General features: G+C 39.5%; 1 protein-coding gene across 1 annotated transcript; it reads left to right on the top strand.

Annotated features, from left to right (window-relative positions):
* The first annotated feature begins 268 nt into the window (after positions 1-268).
* LOC137252885 (uncharacterized) lies at positions 269-16682 on the top strand. The gene is made up of 5 exons (XM_067789010.1): positions 269-1057; positions 8723-8875; positions 8955-9210; positions 16170-16378; positions 16476-16682. The coding sequence occupies exons 1-5, from the start codon at positions 974-976 to the stop codon at positions 16578-16580; spliced, it is 807 nt and encodes a 268-aa protein (XP_067645111.1). The 5' UTR covers positions 269-973; the 3' UTR covers positions 16581-16682.
* Positions 16683-17388: the final 706 nt, after the last annotated feature.

The raw sequence follows: 17388 nt of genomic DNA on the forward strand, positions 1-17388 counted from the left end.
ATTCAAGATTTAAACCAAAATTTTGAACCGTGTACATATTCAGTTTTCAATATCACTTTTCAATAATGACCCACAGTACTCTAGTTTAACATCATGTGATCTGCAACACCATCAGTCTGAGGGCATCATCACAACAACGATTGATGGTAATGATTGCAGATGAAAATGAATACTTGGCACGTCTTTAGTTGTAAGCTTGAAGCAAATTGTTAAAGTTTATGCTCCAGACAATTTATTTCGTCAGTTTTCGTCGTCGTGAGCACATCATTTTCAACCGAGAATCGCAATGGCGGGTCACCTAAGAATTACATTGCGCGCCAAAAGTTTGTATTGAAAAAATTTGGATCTTACAAATACATTCTTTATTTTAATATATAAATTTAAATTTTGGCTTGTGTGAGTTTAATAAAAAAAATTGCATAAATTATTGAAATTTCGAAAATTGCTTCTATAGATTTGTGGTTTTGCATACCAAACGCCAAGCTTACATGAACAAATATTATTTAATTGACATAAAAAAGTAATCTTCCTCTTCGCACCAACCATAAATTTCATCAGTGTTTTTTGTTTTTGCTCATGATCGTCTTTGCATTTAAACAATTAGCATGCAAATAATTTCGGCGATTTAGTGTTTAAAACGCTCAACATTAATCTTGGTTGCAGCTGGAGATATTAGCATATACGTATGTATGAGTACGTGTGTATGTGTGCGTGTTTCTGCATATGCAAAAAATTTATGGTGCTTTAGTTATTTTGTACAACAATACCTAAAACAACAAAATCGCTTTAGGCTAAAGTTTAATAAATGTTTTAAAAATCGTTTTATTTGATTGCAAACTTCGGTGATGCAACAACTACAATTAGCAAAGCAGTGTTAAAAATCAATCAAAGTGAAATTAAAAATTAAGTAAAAACTAATATCGTCAATTAAAAGAAATTTGACATTTCATTGAAATAGCAGTAAGAAATAAAAATGCGGAGACCTCAAGTATATTTATTTGGATTATTCTTGTCATCAATTGTAACCATAACGGTTGCTTTAGAACGGAATCCAAAAGTAAGTTTAATCTACCAAAATATTAATTTAATTTTAACCCTCACGGCGAAACAACGTACTTTTTTGTTAAGGAGGCTTTTTTTAATAGGTAAACTAAGAACTAATGACATTTGTTTTAACATTCTTGCACCGCATACGATTAATGATTAATTCAAATTCTTTTTGTGACATTGAATTTTTAATCACTGCAACGCCTATATCAACTGACCAATACTTTCTAATATTTGGCATAGGTATAAACAACGATTCTCCAAAGTACTTACATAAGTTGTACAATTGGCATCCGTTTTCCTGCGGAAATATGTAAAAAAAATTCCATGGGGTTTGAAAGGCACTTTGACCTTCATTCATTATCAAATTTTCCTTTTTATACCTTTCATGAAAATGAAATGGTATTGTTACGAATATTAGCAACACTAAGGGGTATTGTCATCTCTAAGCCGATGATAAACAGTGATTTGTACGCACATCAATAATTCAATCAATATGTCTACACATATGTACGTACACGCAGCGGAGAAGAGATGCACAAACACATGCAGATATCTTATCTTAGATGCTCCCAAAAGTATGCAATTGTAATGGTGGAAGTGTCGCTCACAAATACACGCGCATCTGAGAAGCTATACACCATTGTGAATGATAACTAAGTGTGATATCTTCTGCATAGACGTCAAAATTCCAAAATGATTGGATCACCTGATTTTTGATTTGAACACCCTGTCAAAACGCTAAAAAGTAGCCAAATTGAACATCCTGTCAGGCATTTGACAGATAAGATATCACATTTAGTCATCATTCACAATGCTGTGCATCTGTAGTTATAATTATATGGCAGTAACTAAGTAAATTCTGGAAGCGCCTAGAAGATGCAACGAGGAAATCACAGAGTATAAAAACATCAACGGTAGAGGCGCAGTAAGCAGTTTCAGTTAAGCACGCTATCTGTCGGGAAATAGATCAGTTTCATTTAAGCTATCAGTCAGTTTGGTTACTAAGCAAGCTAGTTGCAAAGTATAAGTGTTATTGTGAAGTACTTTAATAAAGGCCATTTTTCCATTATTCAATATTGAAGTTATTTATTCAACAGTTTAGCGATACGAGCGTTAGCAGAAGATTGCAAATAAGGGGAATTGCAGTAAATTCGTTACAGTATATTAACTTCGTCAAGAATCTCAAAATTGCAAGTCCTTAAAGGAAAATAGATAAACCCCCAATAAGTATACCGAAATGATCAGGATGAAGAGCTGAGTTGATTTAGCCATGTCCGTCTGTCTGTTTGTATACAAACTAGTCCCTCAATTTTTGCGATATCTTGATAAAATTTGGTGAGCGGGTGTATTTGGCTGTCCGATTAGACATTTGTTGGAACCGGCTGGATCGGATCACTGTAACACATATCCGCTATACAAACAATTTTTCAGAAAAGAGGATTTTTGTCATATCTTACTCAATTTAACAGATTGAAGCTTCAAACTTCACCATATGCTTTCGTATATTACATATATTGTTGCCTGAAAAAATGGATGACATCGGCGGTATATGTAGTATATTTCCCCTACAATCGATGGTTCAGATAAGAAACTTTTCGTAATTTCTGCTCTTTTTTAACGGCTAGAATCTTCAAATTTCATCAAATACCTCCGATTACGTCATATATTGCTAAAATAAGTGATTTATGGTCATAGCTATTTCATAAAGATCAGAAAAAATTTGAAACTTTGCATCCTCACACAGAGTACCTACTTATTTTTATACTCAGCGTGCTTTACACACAGAGTGTATTAACTATGATTGGATAACGGTTGGTTGTACAGGTATAAAGGAATCGAGATAGATATAGACTGCCATATATCAAAATCATCAGTATCGAAAAAAAATTTGATTGAGCCATGTCCGTCCGTCCGTCTGTCCGTTAACACGATAACTTGAGTACATATCTTCACCAAATTTGGTACACGAGCTTATCTGGACCCAGAATAGTTTGGTATTGAAAATGAGCGAAATCGGATGATAACCACGCCCACTTTTTATGTATATAACATTTTGGAAAACACAAAAAACCTGATTATTTAGTAAATAATACACCTAGAATGTTGAAATTTGACGTGTGGACTGATATTGAGACTCTTGATAAAAATTTTAAAATGGGCGTGGCACCGCCCACTTGTGATTAAATCAATTTTACGAATATTATTAATCATAAATCAAAGATCTTTAAACCTATCGTAACAAAATTCGGCAGAGAGGTTGCCTTTACTATAAGGAATGCTATGAAGAAAAATAAACGAAATCGGTTAAGGACCACGCCACCTTTTACACTCAAGATTTTTAAAAGGGTCGTGGACGAATAAAATAAGTTATATGTTTGCAAACAAGAGTTTTATAACAATGGTATTTCTTTTCCCCAGTGGATTTAGAACAATAAATAGGAAAAACTTCAAATATTAAAAAATGGGCGTGGCACTGCCCCTTTTTTTTCTAAGCAATTTTCTATGTTTCGGGAGCCATAACTGCAAGAAAAATTAACGGATTGTAAAAAAATTAGATACACAAATTTTCCCTATAGCAGAAAATATTTCTAGTAAAAATGGATGGGATCGGTTGAAGACCACGGCAACTTATATATAAAACAAATTTAAAAGGGTCGCAGATTAGAATAATAAGCTATAACTTAGCAAAAAATAGTTTTCAATCAATGATATTTCACTTCATTTCACCAAGTTTTATTGTAAGAGGAAATGGATTTTGGAAGAGGAGGACATTTTTTTTAACGGGTGATGCCACGTGTTATGTAGAAAAGTCATTTATCTGAAATGAAATGTGCAATTGAAGCTCACGCTGAGTATATAATGTTCGGTTACACCCCAACTTAGACACCTTTACTTGTTTATTTTATATTTCACGTAAAATCGTCTCGTCGACTAAGTAAAAGAACAACGAAAAAAGTTTCAGTAAAAGTCTAGAACAGGGGGGACTGCGTCCATAGACATCGGAAGAGGTGTCAAACGATGCGTCTTGACATCATTTAATAATAATTCGAAAAATTTTAACACGTTCAAAAGATGTTAACGAAAAATCGAAAAATGACCCCGGGTCCATAGTGTTTTTGCGCAGAACACCTGTCTGCGTTGGCGGCCTTCGGCCGCGCTTAAAAAAAAATTACCCTGGCTGGGCCATCAATGGGGTGGGACCAAAATTAAATCCGCTCGAAATCCCTTTGTACACAAAATTTTTCAGCGCACAATTCCATGAAGGTTTTAAAAGGGAGATGCCCTTAGTTGTATATGTGAAGGCGTTTTCGAGATATCGACCAAAATGTGGACCAGGGTGACCCAGAACATCTTCTGTCGGGTACCGTTAATTTATTTATATACATATGTCATACCACGAACAGTATTCCTGCCAAGATTCCAAGGGCTTTTGATTTCGTCCTGCAGAAATGTTTCATTTTCTTCTACTTAATATGGTAGGTGTCACAACCATTTTACAAAGTTTTTTCTAAAGTTATATTTTGCGTCAAAAAACCAATCCAAACCAAATCCAATCACCATTTTTCATCCCTTTTTGCTTATTTGGTATAGAATTATGGATTTTTTTCAATTTTTCGAAATTTTCGATATCGAAAAAGGGGGTGTGGTCATAGTCGGATTTCGCCCATTTTTAATACCAAGATAAAGTGAGTTCAGATAAGTATGTGAACTAAGTTTAGTAAAGACATATCGATTTTTGCTCAAGTTATCGTATTAACGGCCGAGCGGAAGGACAGACGGCGGACTGTGTATAAAAACTGGGGGTGGCTTCAACCGATTTCGCCCATTTTCACAGAAAACAGATATCGTCATAGAAGCTATTCCCTTACCAAATTTCACAAGGATTGGTAAATTTTTGTTCGACTAATGGTACTAAAAGTATTCTAGACAAATTAAATGAAAAAGAGCGGATCCACGCCCATTTTGAAATTTTATTTTATTTTTATATTTTGTTGCACCATATTATTTCTGGAGTTGCCAGCTTGAAGTGCAAATATCTCCGGATGGAGATACATTTTTTTTTCTTTTCCGCCTTCGGATTGATGTTTTCGAGGTCAAAGCGCGTCTTTTGACACCTCTTCCGTTATTTTTGGACGCATATTAGCAGTCGACCCCTGCTCTAGACTTTCACCGAAGTTTCTGGGTATTATTCTTATTCTCTTCGGTATTAAGACTTTTTCGCATTTCCGCGACATTAATATGAACTGACCTTGTAGTATTCTTTGAATTCCTTTTCAATTAATATCACATTCTCTGTAACAACAAAGGTCACACGCACATCAAAATAAATACACTTTCGCTCTCATAAATTTAAGTGTTGCTTCTTAACTTATCGGCAGCATTGATTTTTACAGTATCATACAAAAGTACTTCACTATTGCCTTTCTAAAACATGACGTAAAGTGCAGAAAAATAACGCCTGTGGTCTGTATTTCTTTTACGGAAGGGTGTTATTTCCTTTTACTGAGACGAAATGGAAAAGCTTTAAGTCAAAGAAAATGATTGGCTGGATCTTCAGAGTGCCGGTGCCAATGAGATGATTGACGATCTGAAAAAATATCACGAAGTTGCGGCTGAGTATTTTTTAATACGAAAACTCGGAATTGAGGTTATGCGGTCCCAAGAACCAACATTTATCAATGTAAGCCAAGCGTTAAGAGGTAGGCTCGTTGAGAAGTATAGGTAGCTGGTGTAAAAATACGTATATAGCGACGATGCTTCAAAAACTCGGAGCATATAGGTTTATCTGATGACAAAAAAGAAATCTGTGGCTTCTCAGAACTTTATTTTAAACAGCTCCGGCTAGCCGTGGAAACATTTAGACAAACATGAAATACTCCCAGCCCTATGATCGAACCCGACAATCATTTTTCTGCCTTTCTCTATCTATCCACCTGCCTCTCTTTTGTCCAACCCTTTCCATCCTCTCTTATTTCCCCTCACATCAGCATTTTCTAATTTACCTTAATCAGCTCTTTCAATTTCCCTATCCTTTTCATTCCTTCGTAAATATTCCCGCTTGTCCTCATACTCTTCCCGTCTCAATTTTACTCTCACTCATTCTCCTGTTGTCTTTACTTCCTCCAGCTTCATCTACTTTTTCTTCCCAATTACTCTAGTTTCTCTCTTCCTTCATGTCTCCGTTTCCATTGTGGAGATACATCTAGTTTGGCTTTTTTCCGCACAATAGTCCCGAAAATTTTCCCTCCATATAACTTTAAAATTCATGACGGAATTATGATGGACGTCAAATTTTTGTTATTGTGCTACTGACTTTACCTGCCTGGTTTTAGTGTGTCATGCACTTTCGCCAAAGAAAAGGACCTCGAAAATCCTATAGTAGCGGTAAATGACGAAGGCATAGGCGCAGTGGAGGCGCTGTTGGAACGGACAAACAGCTCAATTGTGCTGCGAGTTGTCAAAATAACCACAATATTCTAAAAGCAGGGGGGTAGAAAGGGATCTTGAGAACCTGAAAGTAGCGTCAAATGGCGAGGATATAACCGTGAAGGTGAAGGTGTTGGTAGTGGACAAACAGACGAGAGCATTGGCGCAGTGGTGGAGGTGTTGGTAATGTACAATCATCTCAATGATGCTGCGAGTCTTACAAATAACCATAAGACTCTACGAGCAGAGGATGTAGAAACGGACTTCCAGAACCTGAAATCAGCGAAAAAAAATTCATTGTGTGAGCGCCGTGGAGGAGAATTTGGAGAGAGATAAACAGCTCAATTGGCGCTCCAGATTAACCAACAGTAAAGTGGCCTCGGGCGAGCTCCTTCTGACTCTTAAGGAGGGTTCGTTTGACGTGGCGCTGATACAGTAGCTATGGTTTTTATCTGAAGGAAGCAGGGTTAGATTTGCAGTCAACTATAATCGTGCATACTTCAGGACTAAAGACCTAACGGTGGGTGCATTAGAGTGGAAATACAACCAATCCTTATCCTAGCATCCTGGTTCATGGCCCTTAACGTGGGCCGGAAGAGTTCAAAGGCTGGTGGATCAAGAAGGGTGCAGAGGTCGGTTTGTCATAGGAGCAGATGCTAATGTACATCACAGCGTGTCGATAATTACGATAGAGGTTAACCCGTTTTTTGTTATATATTACCGAGTAGTCTACAGGTGGCTAAGAGGGGTAGGGTCCTTGACAAGGTTTAAAAACCCCAGGACAACGGACTGGTAAAAATTCCAGAAATATGTAGCAGGAAGATTGGGATAACCTCAAGAAGTTTTCACAGTAGATGAGTTAGAGGAGTGCAACAACTTCCTATCAAAAGCACTGACAACGGTCTACAACAGAGCTTTTCCTTTCGAGAAGAATCTACATTGCATAGGGTGGCCATGAACATAGAGAAAGCCCAATAATGTGTTGCTCTTTAACATTGCCAGGGCTTCCAACATTTTTGACTAGAATCGGCTCCATGCTAAGCTGTGCAGAATAATCACTTTGCAAGGGAGTTCATGCGAAGCCACAAAATCTGAAAACGATTGCTAAGGCGGTTCGGCTGAGGACCAGTCGATCACTGTAGTGTTGTTCGGACGGAAATTGTTGCCGTGAAGAAAGGTGCAGGAATTCTGTAGAGGCTGTGCTTAAGCTGCAGATGAGTTAATATGTATATATATTGATAGTCAGGCGGCCATTAAGGCAATAATTTCACACTGCAAACAAGCATTGGAGAGACTTCGCTCCGCCCAGACCATACGCCTATGCTGGGTTCACTGTAAAGGTAACAAAATGGCCGATGAGATCGCAACGGAGAGTTCTGCACCCGATTAATCGTCTCTAGACGTCTCAATCCACTTGGGAGAAGTCAAAAGGGAAATAAATTGCATGTTGTCCATTATGTAACAAAGGCGTGTAAAGATGCTGGGATTGCAAAATTTCGAATATCATGTGCAAATCCTACGATATCAGACTTTCAAAGCTGTTCATATCTTTAAAGCGAGAATACTTAAGGCGCATACTAACTGGGCACTGCCCTCTGGCGTATCATGCCTCGTCAATAACAGCAAATGTAGGAAATGCGGTCTTGCGAGGTCAAAGCTCCAACTGCTTGGGGTGGCAGAGTTGCCAGATCTGGAGGCGGATGTAAAGCTATACGGTCCTAGAAAACTGTTAGTGTTTGCCACGAGCCGGCAGTTATTTAATAACATAAGTCCTGGTACCTAATTAGGGTTTTTCTGTTTGGCCATCAAACAAGTTCTGATAATACTATGGGCACATTTTTTAAAGACAAAGTTTCCGCTGTGTTTTGATCCACCTATATAAAGGAAGTGTTAAAAATGTTATATCTTCTTCTAACAATCCATATTTTGCGAGAACGAGGCATAAGTATCTCGATCGGAACTCATTCTACAACGTTAAAGTGTCGTAATAAGATGTTCCGTAACTGAACAGCTACCACCCAATCTAACCCAACATAACCTAGATTTCCCCTATAGTTTGGGATTAAGGCCCACTTGCAGAACGGAAAGTTAACTTTCCAACTCAGAGTTAATCTGATATGAGCGATTGAACTCATACATTTTTGACAAATATTTTAAATTAACTCTGAGTTAAAAAGGTGTCTCTCCGTTCTGCAAGTGGGCCTAAGATATCAACGAAATCAAAATTATATTTTTTTTTTCTCAGAAACGACAAATTTACCGTGAGCAAGTATTGCCCCATGCTGGTGGAAAAATTCCTGATACTGCGTTCGAATCTGACCGTCTTTTCTTGAATCGATTACAAAAAGAAGGAATAGCAGTGCCTGATGGAGTTGTAACGGAACAGCGTAACCCACAAGTATGAGATTTCAACTTAAAAGTCGAATTTTGTAACCACTGTGATATGTATCTTTTTACGTTTTTTTTTTTTTTTCAAGGTATATCAATACTATGACAAAAGTCCACGTTTGGTATTCCGCATAGCGCTCAGTTCGGATGGTCGTTATACACCCGTCGAAGGCCGATATCGCCACCGTAACACGCCGTCAATTGAGACCACTTACCTTTATCCACAAATACATGGACGGCTGAAAGATATTTCCCCGGCGTCGAAGACTGCTTATCCAAAATATCGCCCGCTACAATTGCCCAACTCACAATTGAATCAAGTCAGATTTCAACCAAAGAAGAAAAGTAAGTTTTATTTAATTGTAGGTATATAACATTGAGTTGCTGTATCAATTTCGCTATTGATACCGATGCATTTCACGCAATATCTATTTGGTTTTTAAGTTTTTTTGTCAAGTCGTAGAGCGCTGAGCTCATAAGATAGGCGAGCAGAATGCGCACCCCGCTTCGACTCCTGAAAAAATGTCGGAATTTTTGTTTTAATAATGACGCATTTGTCCACATTTGATTACCTTTTTGACATGCAGAGCATATCAATATTTATTGATGGGACAGGACTATCAATTTGTATTCAATGTAGTAACCGTAGTCATCAAGCAAAAAGTCAGCGCATTTGCGCCATGGCAACCGCGCCACTGGTTTCTGCCATAATTTAGAAATAGTAAAATACTTCGTTTATTTGGTAACCACCGGACCTCTACGAGTTACTTACAGCGATTACCGAAGAAGAATTAATCACGAGTTGCAGGAGCTTTATGAGACATCAACAAAGTCCAGGCAATTGAAACACAGCGGCTACTCTGGCTAGGCTATGTTATGCAAATGAAAGATGATTCTCCGGCTAAGAAAGTGATTTTATCGGAACCTGCCTATGAAATGTGAGGAAGAGGGCGACCCCCACTCTATTGGAAATACCGAGTGGGGACGATTTATATTCCCTTGGTGTGACTAATTGTCGCTAGTTAACCCAACAAAGAAGCGAATGGCGCGCCTTGTTGGACGGCCATAAACATTTGAACGGCTAAGTGCCAATCAAGTAAGTAAGTATCAGTAGTTGTGGATGATGCCGCGATAAACTTCCTTAGTGTAGTCATAAACTCATGTACAGATGTTTGAGATGGATTCCGAATAGTCCAGAAATTAAGAGGAAAATAATCATGAAAAATTTACAAAGGTCATCCCAAAATGGTCTCGTAAGTTACCCTGAAATGGACCTGAAATTAACTCTGCAACATTTTTATACTACTTCTTAACTCTGGCTTTGGCCTTCCAACAAATCGCGCCAGTCGTCCGGCTATTTTGCGTCAATTGGTAGCACCAAGAAAATTAAAATTGTTTTCCATATGGTCTTCACAGCTAGAATAAATTCTAGGTCATTCGCTAACTCGGCCTAGCCAGCGTAGCCACTGCGTTTTAATTCATTGGACTATGTTGATGCCTTCGTCAATAAATCTCGGTATTTGCGTCGCTAAAGCGTAAGATACCCGTAAGTCTTTCGAATAACTTTTCTCTCAAATACTCCCAGTGCTGCCTCATCTGATGTTGTCATGGTCATTATACATGATTCTGCAGTACCAAAACGATAAGTAACTTGTAGAGCATGATCCTCGTTTGTCGAGAGAGGACTTTACTTTTCAATTGCCTACTCAGTCCAAACTATCATTTGTTGACTGGATTTCTATGCTGACATTCCCATTTGTGTTAAGGTTTGTTCCCAAACAATCTACGTCCTTTACTATTTCGAAATTATGGTGATCACCAGTGACGTTGTTGCTGTTATACCAGTGCTTCGCCCCGTCCAATAGGCGCGGTCACTCACAAACTGTCATCAATATTCGGGAACACAAGGAAACTTGCAGTTTCAACAGGACTGGAGATACGGTTGTTAGAGGCGTTGGTTCCGCATAGCAATTGAAAAGATGGTTAGAGTCAATTGAGGGCACATTACATGCCGAACATATGTACATACATTGGGTACGTCGGGGTAGGTTCTGGCTAAGTAAGAGTTTAGCTTTTAACAGTATCCGGATAGAAGTTGTCCCAGAGTAACGCACTACTCCCAGAGGAGATTGCTTTCCCCAACTGCGAGTTTGACATTGAGAATGGGGTTCACCGGATATTTATCGGCATAGGACTATGCCTCCTCATCATGGATTAGACCAAGGGGCTGCTTATGCCCACCAGGTTCAAACGGCTGAGTTCTTATGCGGCGAATTTCTTTATAGTGCTTACGGAGATGACACATGCGCGGAACTTCTTCAATCAGAGTTCTGTTTGGATGCCCAGGTTTCTGATTTTTCAACAGAAACTGGGCCCGTAACGTGTTAAACGATCACGGATGAAAAACCGCTTTCACTCAAATGATAAATATGGGTCTTTCAATATATTTTTAAAAATTTCACGATTTCAGAGCTTTTGTGATAAATAAAATAGATTGCGATCAGGGATCGTAAGACACGATACGGTCCCTGTTTGTTCAGCATTTAATTTCTCTCCTTTATGGCGAGTATTCGCGTCTCACTTTGTTAATGATTCTCTAGAGACGTAAGAAGACATCTCGTGGCAGTTCTGAGTGCGGTGTTTTAATAGGCCTGTAGTTTCTTCCAGTGTGTTTCTTTTAAGCTCAGCGACCATATCGGACATGCGTAGCATACAAGCGGATGGTCAATTGTTTTCTATGTAGCTATGAGCGCTTTTCTTTGCCCCAAGTCCTACCAGCGAGGAACTTGAGAATTTTGTTAAGGCTCTGAACTTTAGTTACAATGGTCCCAAATTTGGCAAAGTGAAAATACTGGAAAGGCCAAGAATATAGTTATCAGGTTTATAGCAAAGCTCTTCAATGGAAGGGCCCAGACCTGTTCCCAATATCATACAGTCATCGGCGTAGGACACAATGGGGAATCCTTCTGTTGGAGACGGGAGCTTTGATATGTAAAAATTAAACAAAGGTGGGGATAGGACACCACTCTGTGGCACCGCTTGCTTAATTCTTCCAGGTTTTGATGTTACGTTCCTGACTTCGACCGATACCTGACGACTGCATAGATAATTTGCGGCCACCTCTTGAGACTAGTAGGAAAGGTAGGCCCTTCCAAGTCTTGCGGTAACGTGCTCTGTTTGTCTATTTCAAAAGCTTTTAATAAGTCTAGTGCCACGAGTACGATGGTAACAGGTACTTCGTTTTGCCCCCATTCACCATCAATTTAACCCATCCTCTCTTCCACATTTTCCAGTTTGGAGTAAGCAGAACTTAGGGAGAGGGGTGTTCAGACCGACGATGTCAATGTCGTGAGCATACGCCAGGCATTACACATTCTTATAAAATAGCCGCCACTCCTCCGTTCGAACTAAGTCATTACGTGCAAGGTTGAGGTATCATACGTGCGAGTTACGTGCATTTTGCACGTAGCGGCATACTGAGGACACACGGTATGGTTTTAAATTTTGTATGCCAAAAATTGTCTACTGTGAATATTTTTACCGAATGTATCTCGCATTTTTTACAAAAAACTTAACGCCGGCACATATGGCTCGTCTTGTCATCGAAACGACTTTCATCACTTTCATCGCTTTCTTCATTTTCGAAGTTTTCTGCTGTTGCTGGTACTTGCTTTTTTATTAAATATCTGATAACAAAATTCTTTAGTGCGTTTTATGCAAAATATTGTGTGATGACACTTGATAATCGATTAATGCTTTATTATCAGCTGATTACCAAGCTGCCACATCATCATAACGAAAAAAATGGAATAAAATGTCGATGTCATTTGATACACACATTACAAATTTCACAATCCGAGTTGCCCAAATAGATTTGGAGCCAAAAAAGGGCAAACATTTTAAAGAGGGCCAAAAAAGGGCTAGGGGCTAAACCCGAATTAAAGAGCTACAATTTACTACCCTTTCCTGGACTACATAATTTCTTCATTGACGTCAAGGTTCAAAGGTGATTTTTTTAAAATACTGCCTCTGGAGGGACTGATTCCAGCGTGCTTTGCAGGAGTAACGATTGAATTGTACTTGCTGCTAAAGTTTATAAAGAAGATCTCACCAGTCACAATGAGACAGTGCTGAAAAATGAGATTTTATTGTGGCATAACCATTGCAAAAGTGATCCATTCAAGAGTGCTCAAACAGCTACTGATGCCCTGAAAATCATTAAATCAGCACACTTTTGTTCATTTTCTTCATATTTCCAAACGTGACGACACTGTTGCAAATATTTGCGACTATCCCCGTGACATCAGCGACCGCAGAGCGTTCTTTTTCTGTTCTAAAGCGCTTGAAGACTTATTTGAGAGTCAATATGTCTGAAAATCGACTGATTGGTCTGGCACTAGGGAACGTCCACAAAGAAATAGAAACGGATATTGAAGAAATAACCGATCTTTTCTGTAAATCGAAGCCCCGACGACTCGAATCTTTGGATTGGTCGATAGAAGATTGAACCAGCAATAAGTGGGTTTGAAAGAAATGTTTTTATGACTATTTTTATATGGTTGTTATATCATTACCTCGAGTGTGCTGAATAAAAGAAGAACTTCATTTCAGAAAATATTGCTTGTACTTTATTATTTTTTTGGCGGCCACCGTGGTGTGATGGTAGCGTGATCCGCCTATCACACCGTATGCCCTGGGTTCAACTCCCGGGCAAAGCAACATCAAAATTTTAGAAATAAGATTTTTCAATTAGAAGAAAATTTTTCTAAGCGGGGTCGCCCCTCGGCAGTGTCTGGCAAGCGCTCCGATTGTATTTCTGCCATGAAAAGCTCTCAGTGAAAACTCATCTGCCTTGCAGATGCCGTTCGGAGTCGGCATAAAACATGTAGGTCCCGTCCGGCCAATTTGTAGGGAAAAAATCAAGAGGAGCACGACGCAAATTGGAAGAGAAGCTCGGCCTTAGATCTCTTCGGAGGTTATCGCGCCATACATTTTTTTTTTTATTTATTTAATTTTTTTAATTTTGAAAATACTCGTTTTGTCATGTCATTTTATATTCTGTATACATTTATTTAACACATCATGGAAAACAAAAAACAAATTTTAAAGTGAAAAAATTTAAACCCCTCCCAGTACCAAATCCTAGATCCGCCACTGGACGCAAGAAGACAGCCCGTGGCGGTTCTGAGCGCAGTATTTTGGCAGGCCTGTAGCTTCTTCCGGTGGGTAGTTTTTAGGCTTGGCGACCATTTATGGGACGCGTAGCACGCAAACAGCTGGCCAATTGCTTTGTATGTGGTAATGAGCGTTTCTTGGTCTTTTCCCCAAGTACTGCCAGCAAGGGATTTGAGGATTTTATTACGGCTCTGGATTTTCGGAACAATAGCGTCTGCGTGCTCACCAAAATGTAGATCCTAATCAAACGTCACACCCAATATTTTGGGGTGTAGGACAGTCGGTAGCGTTGTGCCATCGACGTGGATGTTCAAAATGGTCAACATTTGGGACGTCCAAGTTGTAAATAGGGTCGCGGCTGATTTAGTCGGTGATAATGCCAGGTTTCGCGAGGCGAAAAAACTGAAGAGATCAGGGAGGTAGCCGTTTATTCTATTGCAAAGCTCATCAATCATTGGGCCCGGGCCTGTGGCCATTATTGTGCAGTTATCGGCGTAAGAAACGATAGTAACTCCTTCTGGTGGCGAAGGTAGTTTTGATATGTAAAAATTAAACCATCCTAAGGCACCCCTTGTTTAATTCTTCTTGGCTTTGATATTTCGTTTCTGAATTGCACCGATGCCTGCCGAACCCCCAGATAATTTGCGGTCCACCTTTTAAGACATGGGGGAAGGGTAAACCCATCCAAGTCTTGCAGTAACGTGCCATGGTTGACCGTATCAAAAGCTTTTGATTTGTCTAGCGCTACGAGAACTGTTCTATGGTGGGGCTTCTGATTTAAACCAAAATTTATCTGGGCGCTAATGGCACTTAGCGCGGTGGTGGTGCTATGGAGTTTTCTAAAGAAATGCTGATGGCAGGCTAGCTGCAAATTAGCTTTGAAGTGGGGGAGCAAAATGGCTTCAAGCGTCTTGGCTACTGGCGATAGGAGTGATATCGGGCGATATGAATCTTCTATGTTAGCTGGTTTCCCAGGCTTTAGTAGCGGGACCACCTTGGTCATTTTCCATTTTTCGGGTATGACAAAGGTGGAAAGAGACAGGCTGAAGACATGTGCTAAATATTTGAAACCCTCTTTCCCTAGGATTTTAAGCATCGGCATGGCTATGCCGTCTGGGCCCACTGCTTTGGATGGTTTAGCATGACTGATGGCACCCTCAGCCTCTTTGGCGGTGATGGTAATTGGTGACGTGCTGAACTTATGTTTACGTGCGTGTCTGTTGGCCCTCCGTCCATTTTTGTCGACCATAGAATGCATTATGTATTTTCGGTAGAAAGCGCTCGCGCATTTTTTCGCATTCGACAGCACTTTGTCGCCAAATGCGATGGAACTTTGTCCCCCGATAGGGACTTTACAGTGGACCAAAGTTTACCTACATCGGCAGAGAGGTTACAACCGCTTGGGTGCTCCTCCCATTTCGCCCGCTTGTGTTCATCCACAAGTAATCTGATGCGTTGGTTTATATCCCTTATTTGGGGGTCGCCGGGATCGAGCTGTCTTATAAGTTACCACGTTCTCTCGCTAAACTTGCGGCCTCTGCCGGGAAGTGGGGCCGAATTTCGGGAATTCTACCGGCGGGAATGAAACGAGCCGAGGCGGATTCAATGATTGGCGGGCATCAGTTGGGATAGGGAGGGCAGCAAAGCGGTTGTCTGTAAAGGATTTGTATTCGTCCCACTTTCCTTTTTTAAAGTTAATGAAAGTGCGTTTTTCTGCGACGATGAAGTCGGCGGGACGCTCGAGCGAAATAAGTATAGGCAGGTGGTCGGATGCCAATGTTACCATCGGCTGCCATGCCCATCACGATCTATGGCATTCAAACTTGCGGGTGGACAGTAGGGGTGAGATGTTAGTGGATCAAATTGAAGAAACGACGTTCTGCACTATAAACGGGGACGCCCCCACACGTATGGTAGGAAGCTGTCACAGTTCACCGGGTAGGAGGGGTTTCCCTATTCTGGCTGAACTGCTGGTGTTACTCCAACGTCATTTTTCTTGTCCGCATATTTGGATCTGTGTACCAAATTTCATCCAGAACCAGCCAATCATTCTAGAGAATAAATATTTAAGTCCTAATAATAAGTATTGTTGTCTCTTTATATTGAGTTACTCATTTTTTTTTTTTTAGCGCAATATCTGAATATAACACCCAACTTAAATAGACCACACAGCCAAACCTTTAAGACACAATCATATCAAAACTTCAACATTTTCAATAAACCAATTGTGCCAACTGACTCAGCGGAATTTCGACCAGACAGCGAAACCAACAGCGGTAGTGCCGGTGGCAGAAAAGTTGAATATTATGTGCCCAATACAAGCGCTGCAGCAGCACATGTGAGTTTAGCGCTTCTTTTTGGCTTATGGCGATATTAATTAACGATTTGTAATTGAATTTGATTGTTAATGTTTATTAAATTTTATTTTTACACAGCTATTCAATGATTTTGATGAGCTTTTTAACAACTTCGATTTGCATGAAAATGGAGCGAGCATTTACGACAGCGAAGCAATTCTCACTACGAAACATAAAATTTAGAAATTTCCGATTTATAATCAAATAAGTATGTCTTAATGTATGCCACAGCATTTTGTATATATGTATAAACATTTCTTTAGAGCAATAATACTATGTAGCAACTTTTTGGTTGTATAATAATTTTATTTTGCCAATGAATATTTATATACACACTAGAGTAAACGGCCTACATTTCAAAAGTGAGCTTCGCTTCCTCCCATTTTTCTTCTCTGCACTTGTATGGAAGTGGCGGCCACTGTGGTCTGATGGTAGCATGCTCCGCATACCGCACCGAAGATCCTGGATTCACGCCCAGGGCAAAGCAACATCAAAATTTTAGAAACAATATTTTTCAATTAGAAAAAAATTTTTCTAAGCGGGGTCGCCCCTCGGCAGTGTTTGGCAAGCACTCCGAGTGTATTTCTGCCATGGAAAGCTCTAAGTGCAAACTCATCTGCCTTGCAGATGCCGTTCGGAGTCGGCATAAAACGAGTAGGTCCCATCCCGCCAATTTGTAGGAAAAATTAAGAAGGAGTACGACGCAAATTGGAAGAGAAGCTCGGCCTAAAATCTCTTCGGAGGTTATCGCGCCTTACATTTATTTATTTAGTTGTATGGAAAAGGGAAAAATCTACTACTTTTTGAAAAATATGTATGAAGGACCAGCGTTTAATAGACTTAATTACTTATTTTTTTGTATAAATTGTATATCAAATGAAAGGATGTAAAAGGACCTTTATTACGAGGTATCTCTTTTTCGATACAAGGCCATGTTTAAAAGATAACTGCAGTTGTATGGAAAAGGGAAAAATCTCTATCCCATTCTGTT

This window comes from Eurosta solidaginis, chromosome 5, assembly GCF_040869045.1.
Source record: "Eurosta solidaginis isolate ZX-2024a chromosome 5, ASM4086904v1, whole genome shotgun sequence".
Taxonomy (NCBI): domain Eukaryota; kingdom Metazoa; phylum Arthropoda; class Insecta; order Diptera; family Tephritidae; genus Eurosta; species Eurosta solidaginis.

What these genes read in the sequence shown, in the direction of transcription:
- LOC137252885 (XM_067789010.1), top strand. Translation starts at nt 974, where the DNA reads ATGCGGAGACCTCAAGTATATTTATTTGGATTATTCTTGTCATCAATT. An exon ending in ATTTCAACCAAAGAAGAAAA is followed by an intron (nt 9,211 to 16,169) that starts GTAAGTTTTATT and finishes TTTTTTTTTTAG; the next exon opens with CGCAATATCTGAATATAACA. An exon ending in CAAGCGCTGCAGCAGCACAT is followed by an intron (nt 16,379 to 16,475) that starts GTGAGTTTAGCG and finishes ATTTTTACACAG; the next exon opens with CTATTCAATGATTTTGATGA.